Source organism: Tupaia chinensis, unplaced genomic scaffold, assembly GCF_000334495.1.
Source record: "Tupaia chinensis unplaced genomic scaffold, TupChi_1.0 Scaffold000197_1, whole genome shotgun sequence".
In the NCBI taxonomy this organism is placed as follows: domain Eukaryota; kingdom Metazoa; phylum Chordata; class Mammalia; order Scandentia; family Tupaiidae; genus Tupaia; species Tupaia belangeri.
This window is the reverse complement of record NW_006159672.1, coordinates 153,904-167,394: the sequence shown is the minus strand read 5'-3', so window position 1 is coordinate 167,394 and position 13,491 is coordinate 153,904. Positions and strand designations below refer to the sequence as shown.

Genomic DNA, 13,491 nt, shown 5'->3' with positions numbered 1-13,491 from the left:
GCATTCCTGGTTATCTTGCAGTATGTTGCACATAGTAGGTAGTCAATAAATGCTGTCTAAGTATTTGAATGAATGACCAACCAACCAAAAATTACGAGTGGAAAAGAAGTGGAGCCAGCAGGTGGCATGGTAGTAGGGGGCACTGGACTCCCACATGGCTAACCATGGGTCAAGTCCCGGACCTGGCAGATTACTTTTTCACTTTCTCCCTCTTTCACTCTCTTCTCTCTTGATCTGTCCCTCTCTTATCAAATTGGAATGAATAAATAAAGTTAAATAAAATAGTGTTTTTAAAAAGCTTAAGAAAAAAGAGTAGAACAGACCTATAACACATGCATCTTAGAAGACTAAAAAATAGTTTTGCAAAAGGACATCAGAATGCATAAAATGTCTTAATGTGCAACTGGCAAAGAACAGCTGCTCCTGTATTTGGGCTGACTTGAGAAAATAAAGATATGCATCCATGAAAGCTGCTAGGTTTGGAAGGACATGTGACAGTAACTGTCAGTAGACAGCTTCCACTGTTCCTATACTGAATGGCAGGAAAATAAGTGAATCTTTTATTAACATTCTACAACTTCACATCCAAGGAATGGACTTTTTTAAATTATATATTGTGGATGCTTTATATTACAAATTTACAGAACCTTGGAAACACAGGAGGAGGCCGCATATTCCAGACAGTGGGCAGTGCTGTCGGTTCCACAGAGCGCCACCTAACCAAGCCCAGTACGATCAAGGGAAACTCAGCTCCCAGCAAGTGATAAGACCCGGAAGTCACACATCTGCCTGAGTTTATGTAAAACAAGATCTGATGCATCTGGAATTGCTAACAAGTTGCTGGAAAGGTGATGGATATCATCACATCAGCACCAAACTTTTCAATCCCAATGGCAGATCTCAGTATGAGAAATCCCACCGCTTGTCCCCTTTGCTTGCTTTCCCATTAGGGCAGCAAGCAAGACAGGCCAACGTAGCCTCAGTAGTTCGTGCGGTTTCTGAATAGAGTGTCTGCACGCAGAAATGTCTGGAGAGGTCCCGACAGCCACCATGGCTCCAACAGCTGACATCTTAGGATTTTCTCAGCATTACACTTGCCATGCTCAACATGTTTCCAAAACCCCACAAGCTGTGGCCGTAGAGACTCCATTAATTATGCAAATGTGTCTTGGTATGTCGGGTGATAACATCTTGTCTATAATGAGTACTTAAAACTGACAAGAAAAACAAGGATTTTGAAAATTAAAATGCTACAGAAGATATCCCTCTGCCCTAGCGTAATTTATTAATTAGACAGAATGAGCTTGTTAAAAGGGGAGTATGATTTTGAGACAAGTCCTCTGTGGATTCCAAAACTCTGTCCTCACCCTGCTTCTTCCTTGGGCCCTCAGAGACACCACCCTTCTGGTGTGCTTAGGGTGATGAGAGCCCTAGGTAGCTCTCCAGCTGGGCTTCTTACCTTCTCAGTGGTCTGGGGACCACTGCAACTCACTCAGCAGATCCTCATGCCCTGTTACGTCACTAATGCAAGCCCACCGATTCTGCCGCACACTCCATGCCTTGACTGAGGACTCGCTTGTGCCAAGACTCCCTCCATCACCCCACACTACTCTGCTCATGCTACAGCTCAACCTAATTCACTGGTAGAATGATACTCCCTGGCTGCTCTCGAGTTGGTTCTTACAAATTAACCCCACACCTCAACTCAAACCTAAGTTCTGCAGGATGAAAAACCACAGCAGCTTGTTACGTATACAGGAGGTGCTACACAAAGACCAGGTGACAGAAGTGGCCCTGTCATTCCACAATATTGAGGGATTATACTCAGGCACATAGACCCAGATTTGAACCAATGCTCTTCCACTGACTGTCTGAGTGATCTTGGGCCACTGCCTTAGGTCTCTAAACCCCACTTTCTTCACATAAACTCCAGTTTCTTCACTACAGTGTGGGTAGTAATGACAATAATACCAATGCTACATGAGGTTCATAGGAGCACTAACCTTAATATATACTAAAATTCTGTGTCCAACACATAATAAGAATACTGCAAATGTCAGCTAACATTTAATGATGGTCATCATCCTGTAGCTTAGGCCACTGAGGATGGCAAGTTTGGCAGATCTCAATCTGGTCTGGGATCTGGTGGACAGGTGTGGCCTTAAGGCAAGCATGTGATGGGAGGCATTGCCTTACATGACAGCCAGCCTTTCGGTTCCACTTACCCATTTGATGTAATGCCTGATGCTCTGGCCACTGAGGATGGCAAGTTTGGCAGATCTCAATCTGGTCTGGGATCTGGTGGACAGGTGTGGCCTTAAGGCAAGCATGTGATGGGAGGCATTGCCTTACATGACAGCCAGCCTTTCGGTTCCACTTCACCCATTTGATGTAATGCCTGATGCGCTCGCTCTCTCTCTCTCTTTTTTTTTTTTTTCTGGAGAGGTTTCTGCTATAGGGCGCATGCGCTCACCAGAAAGACAGAGAGTGACAGAGAGATAGAAAGTGAGAAATCACCCCACAGGTGGGAGGGCCACGCCGCAATCCCTTCTCCTCCATTCTCCTCCCAGGATCCTGGGCACGCACGCACATGCACCTGTCATGAGTTAAAGCTATTGGGTCTGGGTAGCTTTAACTGGTAGTCAACCACGGTCGACTACATGGAAGTCCAGCGACATAGCCATTACGCTAACTGCTGGTCCCATGCCTGATGCTCTTTTAACTGGACCCTGGATTTGCTTCTACTGTTAGGAATAGAGTAGAATACTGCTTTAGGAGGCTTCCATCCCCTCCTTCCAGCCCCCACATGCCCACCCACCATGCAGATCCCATGATATTTAAGACAATTTTTTTTTTTTTTAATTTCTTCAGAGAGAGGGGTAGGGGTGCACTCCACTAGAGTCTTCATGCTGCAATCCTCTCTCTGCCTCAGTCAGCCTGGCTCATGGGCACATGCCCAGCATGGACAGGGAAATCCCAGGACAAGAACCAATAATCTTCTCGACTATCTTCTCAGTAGTATTACCACTGCTCCACTATCTGGCTCCTGGACACCATGCTATTTTGGACCCTTTGGTTCATGCACATCCTCAGCCTCACCCCACCAAATGCACATCTGCCAGCTAATATTCATGGCCCTGCACTCTGGGGCTACAGACCTCAGGCACCGTACCTCCTCACTCCGCTGAATAACAGCACACCCAGGATTCTCAATGGCCCACACAGTGGCCTATGCACCTCCACCAGCAAGCCTTTGCTCAGGGATTCACTCTCAGGCTGCTCTCCTGCACAGGCACATCTCACACCAGGTGGAGGGCCGGGCAGGTCAGGGCCCAGAAACAGTGACAGCTTCTACAGAACCCCCACTCTATGATAGGCAATATGCTAAGGGCTGACAGTCTCCACCTCTCCTGATCTTTGAGACACCCCAGAGAGAAGGTATTCTTATCCTCAAGTAGAGATGCAGAAGAGGCTCATGTTTACACATCTTCAAGAGCACACAGAGTCAGGGACTGACCACCCCCGACCATTCGGCCCTCATAGGTCATCAGTAACAATCACAGGCACCCAAGCGTGCCTTCCCTTGAGCGCCTGCAGCATGCATGACTGTAGCCAGCTCTCGCTAACATTTATTTTCCCAACTATTAGCCCATTGCCAAATGGATACAGACCACAAAGGTCAGGGATTAGGTCTTCCTTCTTGTGATACTGTATTTAGTGTCTAGCATAGGGTCATGTCCTTAGCAGGCAACTAATTCAACAAATATGAAGAGATAAGCATCGGTAATCAGTAACACATTTTAATGGTGAGTAATTCATATGCCAGTTCCTTGCTCCTAAAGTCCTGGCATCAGAGTCACCCGACATCTATGAGACAAGATCTGCCAAGCTGCAGACACCAGGGGCCACCCAAGAAAGACAAAAACAGTTCAAGGTTTTCAGTTCCCAAACAGAGAACATCAATAGCCAATTTTTGAGACATAATAGTTATATCTCAGTGACTTTCCTGATGGATGAAACAGTATTATGAGGCAAAACAGAAGACCAGAAACCAGAAGAAGGAACAGGGACTAGTGATACCTCATCAGAGGAATGAGAGAAGGAAGCGGAGATCTCCTGAGATCTGTGCAATGAAAGAGACAGAAACATTTCCCAGCAATAGGTTAATGCAGGAAATAAGCTCAAGTGTTAGGAACTTGTGCTGTCATAACTAAGTCCTAGAGCAATCACCAAGTTCTAGAGCAATCCAGTACACGTGCAGCCTATTGAGCTTCCCCTTAGTTTTCTCTTGGGAAAAAAAAAAAGAAAAACAAGAGTTAATAAAGTGTTTAATGACTCACAGTCCTGCGATGATCTATGGCGAAAGGTAAATCGGAGGTGACTGCGGTTAACGTCCTCAATGGGAATGGCCACCTTTAAAAATTAAGAAAGAAAAGAAGTTTAAGCACCTTTACCAGTATCTCCTAGCAGTACAACTTCATTCACCCGGAGTTAAAACCTATAGCTGTACCCATTTCCACACTGCAATAGAGAAAATACTGTATACCTAATCCCCTACATGTTTTTTCAAGTAAAAAAATTACCTTCAAAAACTTAAGCAAGATAATAATATAAAAGGAGTCAAGCTGACTCTATCAGAGAGCTACATTTTTCCTAAATGGTCTAATCCTTACTGTTAAGTTTCTATTTTTATGTGTGTGTGTGTGTGTGTGTGTGTGTGTGTGTGTGTGATCTATACATGCATGTATGTGGTATAAAAATAAAAAGAGACTGCTACGATTTCTTAAAGGTAGTCACCTCTGGGTGGTGAGAAATTTTTAGGGTTTTTCTTTTGTGTATATTATCATTTTCTAAATTTTCTCTAACATATAAGAGATAATATATCAGAAAATATTTTAATAAATCTTAAGTTAAAAAAATTCTACTTTTACAAATTGTTGTTGTTTTGAACCCCAACATGGAGACATCTACATTCCCTCTGCAGCTGCACTGACCTGCCCATAACTGCAGCAAGAAAGCTTTCCCAATGTCATGTAATGGTGAAAGAAAAAAGACCTAATACATGCTGCCTGGCCCTAATTCTCAAATGTAACATCTGTATTCCAGAGCCAACCCCTGGCCCCGTTTTCAAACACTCCAGCTCTTGGAAGTGGGCTGGTGTTTACTTCAGTGAGGCTACCGAGGAGCCATAAGCATGCTGCATTATGAAAATGCACAGTGTCAATGCCACGGAACAGGAGCTGTCTCCCCAGCAATAACCTCCATGTATTGTCATCTCAATTTTTTTCTATTTGGCATCAAGACAGCATGCCACACATAAAACAGACCTGAGAAGAGGAAGACAATAGCTATCTTTAAAAGACTCTGTCATTTGTCTCCATGAAAGTCCTATTTTTATGTCCAAAAGGAGATGAGAGTAAATGTATTCCAAGAAATGCCAGCATGGTTCCTTAGCAACCTTGAATGACTTTGTTGGGAGAGCCACTCTGCCTGCTCAGAATGCCTGTCAGCAAACAGCCCCCGGGCTGGGTGGGAGGTGGGGATTTTCTTGGGATACAAATGAGCATTTCATAATCAACCCATGTGATAAAATGACCATGTAAATAATACCTTCACGGTCTCAAACCAGCGCGGCTGTTTTACTTGGTAGTAAATCACAGATTTGTACTCTGAAATCGCTTCATCACCGGCACCCGGGAAAATCACATGCTTTAAAAGAAACATAAAGAGTTCACATAAGACCTCATAGAGTTCGACACAGCATACATCTCTCACTACACACCCCCACGATACGCAAGGAGAGAGAACACACCAGGAACACCAGCAAACACCATATAAACGTGTGCCCAGTAATGATAGACCAAACCGTCTGAAGCCAGCAACCAGCCTAAATCCCAACTTTCAGATATTTAAGATCTCAATTGTTGAAACATGGAATTATTTGTCCTCATCCTCCTACCCTATTCTTAATAACTCTACTATTGAGCTCTGCAGGAGGTTGCCTGATTTCATTCAGCAGGTCTGAAAAAAAAAGAGTAGCAGACCTAAAGAGATGGCAACCCTTCCCTTCCCCTCCGCTAGCCACAAATACTATCCAGGCTAATCCAATGGGAGCCATACTGGTAAAGTCCAAGTGTCAAGGGTAGCAATGTCTATATTTCCTGAGAGTCAGACCAGGCAGTGAGCACCCACACAGGAGGGGTGCCACCCCCAGATCAGCACAGGGGATCCTCAGGCATAAGCCCAGAGCACTGCTCCCACATGGATCCAGAAGAGCCCAGTCCCCAGGTCCCAGCTAAAGAGATACCTGACGGGGATGCTTGCTCTGGTTTGGCCTCTGGTCATCAAAGGAGGCCACGGTATGAGTAACTCATGGGTGGACCCTGCAGGCTACCATGACCATGAAGGCAGGTTGATGACTTAGAGGAACTCAAGGTCTGAGCTCAGGCAATAGTGGCCAGATTAAAAACCTTAGTTCACCTCTTAATAGCTCTCTGACCCTGAGCAAACTGCTAGAATTCCTTCAGTTTTCTCATTGCTCAAATGATGCTATTCATGGTATGCACACTTCTAATGTGATAACTAGACCTCTGGGCCTTGGTTTATACAGGCAAATAAGACTCTCTGAGACGCTTAGGCAAGGAAGGTCAAGACCACAGGGACCTCCTGGACAGGCCACCAGCCACAACCAATCAGACTCCAGGTGCCCCATGACAGGCTGGAGAAAGGGAAGAGAGAACGTTCATCCTGAAAAATGAAATTGCACAGCCCCATCCAGGACCTTTTGTGCTCTGCAGCACAGCCAAGGTAGACAATTGGAAAGCAAAACTTTAACACTACAGATGGCACTTTGCAACAACAAATACCTCCAGTCGCTTCCCATCTTCATCATAAACAGACACTGTGACCTCAACATTCTTCGCTGTCGTCTTGCTGCCTTTATCAAAATCTCCCTGAACTAATGTTACATAGATATCATTTCGAACATCACCTGGAGGGAGGAAAAACATACCTTTACAACCAATCCATTATTCATAGTGTGTGAATTTTGCAAAACTGTTTAACGTGCAACCTATCCTAGAAGAATATTATAAAAGCTATATTAGATGATTGTGAAATATTTTCTAGAAAACAGTCTTAGCATTTTAAAGGTGTGATGAAGTCAATTTTTATCATCTCAGAAGACTTGCTGGAAAAGGAAAAAATTTCAAAGTCTGTAATGATCTGCCTGGATCTTCACCTGAGCAGAGAATCTCCATCTCTCTCTCTGTAAGCAGCCAATGCCCACAGAGAGTAGTTTTAATGTTGTGAATGATCCGAGAGGTCACACCCTCTCCAGTGTTCATGGCCCATCACAAGCATCATCCACCCTTGTCTGACTGTTGGCTGTGGTCATTTGAGCACTCAGTAACCAAGGGATTTCACATTGACTGCACACCTGGGATAAAAATTGTGGTGTTGGGCTCTTTACATCCTTTTGAAGACTATGATTCCAGGAGTTGAACAAAAACTAAGATTAGAACTACAAGTCTAGGATCAGGGACAAGGGATGGACTGAGAGAGAAACTTTCTGCATGGCTTTTCTCTTCTGTCTGGCAGCTGCAAGTATCTCGAATGGGGACCACAAAGAGAGAAAAAAACAACAACAGGAAAAAAAAAAAAAAAACCAGATCTGTGCATTTAAAAGTGAGGTGGGACCTTTAACTGCAGGGGGAAAAATACAATAAATGAAGTCAAGACTCTCCTTCCTACTAAGAACATATGAAGCCCCTGGTAATGGTCCGACTGGGAAAACTTCACAAGCTTCGTTAGCAACATGATTTAGAGGAAGCGTTGCTTCCCAGTGACTGCTCCTCTGCTGCCTGTTTGGACGCCTCCCACACCCTGACTACCTGCTCTCCCACAGGAGACTAGGAACAACTCCATCAACAGCTCCATCAAGAGCAGCAGAGCTGGCCCACTCTGGCCAACGGACCAGGATTCCTGAATGCAAAAGTAAAACAAAAAAATCCTCTTGCTTTCTTATTTTTTCTTTGGCTGTTCATTGTTGGTTTTTCCCCCCCCCCTTAATGCTCTATTTTGTCTCTTAATGTATCCAACTATTAAATTAAGCTTTCATTTAAAAGTTATTATTATAATCCCCACGCCTCCCACACCCTGACTACCTGCTCTCCCACAGGAGACTAGGAACAACTCCATCAACAGCTCCATCAAGAGCAGCAGAGCTGGCCCACTCTGGCCAACGGACCAGGATTCCTGAATGCAAAAGTAAAACAAAAAAATCCTCTTGCTTTCTTATTTTTTCTTTGGCTGTTCATTGTTGGTTTCCCCCCCCCCTTAATGCTCTATTTTGTCTCTTAATGTATCCAACTATTAAATTAAGCTTTCATTTAAAAGTTATTATTATAATCCCCATGGGTTACTACAGCCACAATTAGTTGCTACTAGGAAAGGAAGCATGGCTGCAATCGCTGCTACTGACCATGAGAGACACTCAACCATGGAGTATGGGCTAGGGGGCTGGTGGAAAGGCTGCCCACCTAAGACTTGCCTGTAATTAGCTGTGTGACTTTCAACATGTGGCTAAATCTCCCAAGTCACCCACTCTTAACAGCCTCATTGATAAGGTTGGAAGAGACTATATGATCTCTCAACCTGAAAATTCCACCAATGCACAAAAGCCATAATCAAAAAGGGTTTTGATTACCAAATAACCATTTCATAAAGATCTCACTGGCCAGAGAATTGACATCTGCTGGGGCAGTGCAGTGGCTAAATCCCTAGCTCCCGTGTTTACCTAGAGATCATTACTTTGGGGCCATCCCAGAAGCAAGGCCTCATTTATAGCAGGTAAACCCCACTGAAAGGCATTCACAAATGCCTTCAGCAAATGTCTTCCTGGTTATAGGATTCTCATTCTTGGGAGGAAGAACTGGAGGTAGACATGGGTGGACAGACTCCTGCCACCTTCTCAGCTCACAGAAACATTCTGCTTCTTCTGTCTGGGTCCTTCAGGACTCCAGGGTTCTACTGGGTCATAAACAGGCTAAAGAGCCAGCTGCAGGGGTAACATAACAGGCTCTCCCACTGTGCAAAAAAGACACAGGTATCTGTAAGATAGCTGACGAGAGAGAGTGATGCTCAGGTTCTGCTAGACTAAAGGAAGAAGTCTAACTGAGAACCACCCCTGTGATCTCTCTGGGGACAACAGCCTGGTCAGTGATTATTTGGCCAACAGAGAAAAGGGATGACTCGCCTAAGCTAGTGTCCTTGATTAAGGGACCCTTCTCCCAGGACTTAGCACATGAAACCTGCTAAAATAATGGTCAGCTATACAACTTCCCCATCAATCAATCATGAGCTAATCTAAGAATATGATGCCATTTTGTGATATTCAATAATAAAAGAAACAGGGACCAGCAGTTACCGTAATGGCTATGTCGCTGGACTCCCCTGTGGTCGACTGCAGTTCGCATCCCAGACCCAGTGGCTTAAAACTCACACTGGGAGCATGTGCGTGCGTGCCCAAGATCCTGAGAGGAAAACGGAGAAGGGATTGCAGCGTGGTCATCCTCCCTGGGGGTGATTTCTTGCTTTCTGTCTCTGTGTGGTGAGCGCACACGCCCTATAGCAAAAAACCTCTCCAAAATAAATAAATAAATAAATAAATAAATAAATAAATAATAAAAGAAACACTACCAGCACAAACTGGAGATTTCCTGGATCTCCCTTTGAATATAAGGACGCCATAAGGCCACCAAGATAAATGCACACTGTCAATGACTTCATCTTACTCCGTAAATTTGCATCTCGAATCCAAATGCAAACAGTAACTCCATGAATTAGGTCATTTCCATTCATTACTTTAAATTATTTTGCTGCATGTGTTGTTGACCAATGTGCACACTACATACAACCAGAGTGGTTGTATATAAGCAGTAACTGTTCCACAATTTCAGATTTGGCTATATAGATGTTTTTTTCTATGCAGGTGAGCCTAACTATTGTTCAATCTAATGAATGTTCTTTTGTATTTTTTAATTAACAGACGGAAGATGTGTTCACCAGAGAAAGACAAAGGGAGAGGAGGAAAACATCCCCCAGTACAGTGTGGTCACACCACAATCTCTTCTCCTTCATTTTTCCATCCTATTAAAATTTTGGAGCATTCATGCATACAAACCTAGTTTAACTGAGAACCACCCCTGTGATCTCTCTGGGGACAACAGCCTGGTCAGTGATTATTTGGCCAACAGAGAAAAGGGATGACTCGCCTAAGCTAGTGTCCTTGATTAAGGGACCCTTCTCCCAGGACTTAGCACATGAAACCTGCTAAAATAATGGTCAGCTATACAACTTCCCCATCAATCAATCATGAGCTAATCTAAGAATATGATGCCATTTTGTGATATTCAATAATAAAAGAAACAGGGACCAGCAGTTACCGTAATGGCTATGTCGCTGGACTCCCCTGTGGTCGACTGCAGTTCGCATCCCAGACCCAGTGGCTTAAAACTCACACTGGGAGCATGTGCGTGCGTGCCCAAGATCCTGAGAGGAAAACGGAGAAGGGATTGCAGCGTGGTCATCCTCCCTGGGGGTGATTTCTTGCTTTCTGTCTCTGTGTGGTGAGCGCACACGCCCTATAGCAAAAAACCTCTCCAAAATAAATAAATAAATAAATAAATAAATAAATAAATAATAAAAGAAACACTACCAGCACAAACTGGAGATTTCCTGGATCTCCCTTTGAATATAAGGACGCCATAAGGCCACCAAGATAAATGCACACTGTCAATGACTTCATCTTACTCCGTAAATTTGCATCTCGAATCCAAATGCAAACAGTAACTCCATGAATTAGGTCATTTCCATTCATTACTTTAAATTATTTTGCTGCATGTGTTGTTGACCAATGTGCACACTACATACAACCAGAGTGGTTGTATATAAGCAGTAACTGTTCCACAATTTCAGATTTGGCTATATAGATGTTTTTTTCTATGCAGGTGAGCCTAACTATTGTTCAATCTAATGAATGTTCTTTTGTATTTTTTAATTAACAGACGGAAGATGTGTTCACCAGAGAAAGACAAAGGGAGAGGAGGAAAACATCCCCCAGTACAGTGTGGTCACACCACAATCTCTTCTCCTTCATTTTTCCATCCTATTAAAATTTTGGAGCATTCATGCATACAAACCTAGTTTGTTTTTCAAGCCACTGAGGCCAGGATTTGAACTGTGTGGTCAGACAAATGGGCTCCAGCTCTCTTAATCACTAGGCTATGGGGATGGACCCAGCCTAAGCAATTTCAATGTCTTTCATGAGGAAATACCATACAGAGGGAGAGAAAGAACATTTCCCAAGCACACTGAAAAAGTACAACTCTACAATATGTACATTAAGTATCCACTCTCACTGTGAGGACCCAGCAGAGGCCTACAAAAGGAGGCCACATGGAACTGTCAAATAGGGGGTAGTTTGTCCCCACTTCTACTGCTCATTAGCCAGGTGACCTTAGGCTATGGTTTGATGTTAGTGGGTGGGAAATGCTTCAACAGCAATTAGTAGGCTTCCAAGATCCTTATGTGGATCAAGCTAGACTATTAATGCAAGCATTACTAGCAAACCAAAAGTATCACACAGATAGAAAGAATAAATATTAACATGCTTCCCAAGATCTCTTGAGGATCTAATCAGATTATTATTATGAATGTTATTTGGAAACTAAAAAGTATTATGTAAATAAAAGAGATTAATTTTAACACAGATCCTATTATCAGTTTAATCAGCTTAAAACCCATGATTGGGTCAGAACAACACTAGTTTGATAAGTAGCCACCAGATTTATGTGCACACTGAAAGAGTTACTGTCTTTCTTAACTTACTACAACCTTGGGAAATGTTCTTTCTACTCCCTTTGACTTTCAGAGCTATTGTAGGTCAGTGAATGCTCACTAAGCAGGTACCAGGTCGAAGCATTTACATGTACTATCCATCTAACCCTTCCATTTGCCCCACAGTGGGCTTCGTGGGTACTTTCTGAGCCTCCATCTTTCTTCTGACTAGAAGTATACCCAGAAGTTTGTTGGGTGTCCATGCCTCCCTCACACAACTCTAACAGTGGGGAAAGCTGATGTCATCCAAGAGTCTAGGTTGGCACTGTGCATAACCCACCACTCTGGTGGCAGCCCCTGGCCATCAGGATGATCCATAATCACACTGGGGCTTACCCATCATCAATCATATCCTCAGCAATTTCCTCACAAGAGCTTATACATGATCCTCTACACACATCCCTCTGTGGTCAGCTATACCCATGACATAAGCAAAAGCCCTGAAGGAGACAATTCTTACCAGGCATGATTATCTCTGGAAACCCCGTTTTGCGAGCCACAGCTGTGGTCCTGTCCACTAAATGAGGAAACTCTTTTCGAATCTGATGAATATCTCCAGGAAGTAATTTCAATGTTACCCACAAACCTGGAAAAACAATGGATGCTGGAGTCATATTCTATCTTATGCATTTTTAGAAGTTTTCACAAAATCAATTTCAATAATTGAGCAACTTTTAATCCACAATTCAATGCCCTAAGCACAAACATGGGTGCATGAGAAAGGGAAAGATTAGGCAAAAACTGCCTGGCATGGGTGAATTATCTGCATCTGACTGGCTGGGATACAAATCCTGCTCTGGAGTGATTAATGGGCGGGTGAATGCACATTAATAGCAGTTGTGTGCTCTCTGGTCTGCCAAGGACCAGTGACTCTTTTGAGTTGATAAACATTCGAGGTAAATCAGAAGGTAGCATTTTTCTGGGAGGGGACTGAGAAGGCTGTCATTTTCTAGTCTCCCAGGAAGGATGACAGTATATAAGGATTCAGGAGGTGAATTCACAGCTTCCCAAGCCCACTGAAGTCTCAGGTTGCCAAGCAGTGCTCACAGGGGAGCGTCTTTCAGATGGATGACAGTCCCTGCCAGCCTCACCAGCCACCTCTCACACCTGCTGCAATCTTCAGGCTCAAGTAAGTGAGCACAGGTCTGCAATTCCCTCACTTCCTGCAAATGCCAGCCCTAGTGTCCCATCCTCAAAAGGGTCTCTGGGACCCCAAGACTGTAGTCTCGGGGATGCTCTCGCTACATGCTTGGTACTTCTCCTGTAAGAACTTTTCAAAGTTATGTGTTTTCCTGAAAGACCATGGAGAAAGTGTTTGTCTCTTGCAATGGAAATAAAACCCCCACCAGGGAAGCTCATTGAGTGACCATCCTGTGTCTGCAAAGCCCAGAACATGCCAGGCACACAGGAGGTGCTCAGGAGACACTTCAGAATAAATAGAGGGACTCACTAGATGGTAAGGAAAAGAGGCTTCATTGACCACCCATTAACAAAATATGATCAATGACTTTTGATTTTCTCAACCACAAAAAATAGAAACCTTTGCAAAAGAGAAAGAAGCTTCCAAGATAGCTATTACAAGATTAGGTATCT

General features: G+C 43.7%; 1 protein-coding gene across 1 annotated transcript in view; it reads right to left on the bottom strand.

Annotated features, from left to right (window-relative positions):
• Positions 1-13,491, bottom strand: part of DOCK1 (dedicator of cytokinesis 1) — a 597,377-nt gene that overhangs the window by 494,219 nt on the left and 89,667 nt on the right. The window contains exons 22-25 of the mRNA XM_014587219.2: positions 12,359-12,484; positions 6,867-6,991; positions 5,611-5,709; positions 4,341-4,413 (exon numbers count right to left, since the gene is read on the bottom strand). Of these exons, the coding sequence (XP_014442705.1) occupies positions 4,341-4,413; positions 5,611-5,709; positions 6,867-6,991; positions 12,359-12,484 (423 nt within the window). The remainder of the gene's footprint in view (positions 1-4,340; positions 4,414-5,610; positions 5,710-6,866; positions 6,992-12,358; positions 12,485-13,491) is intronic.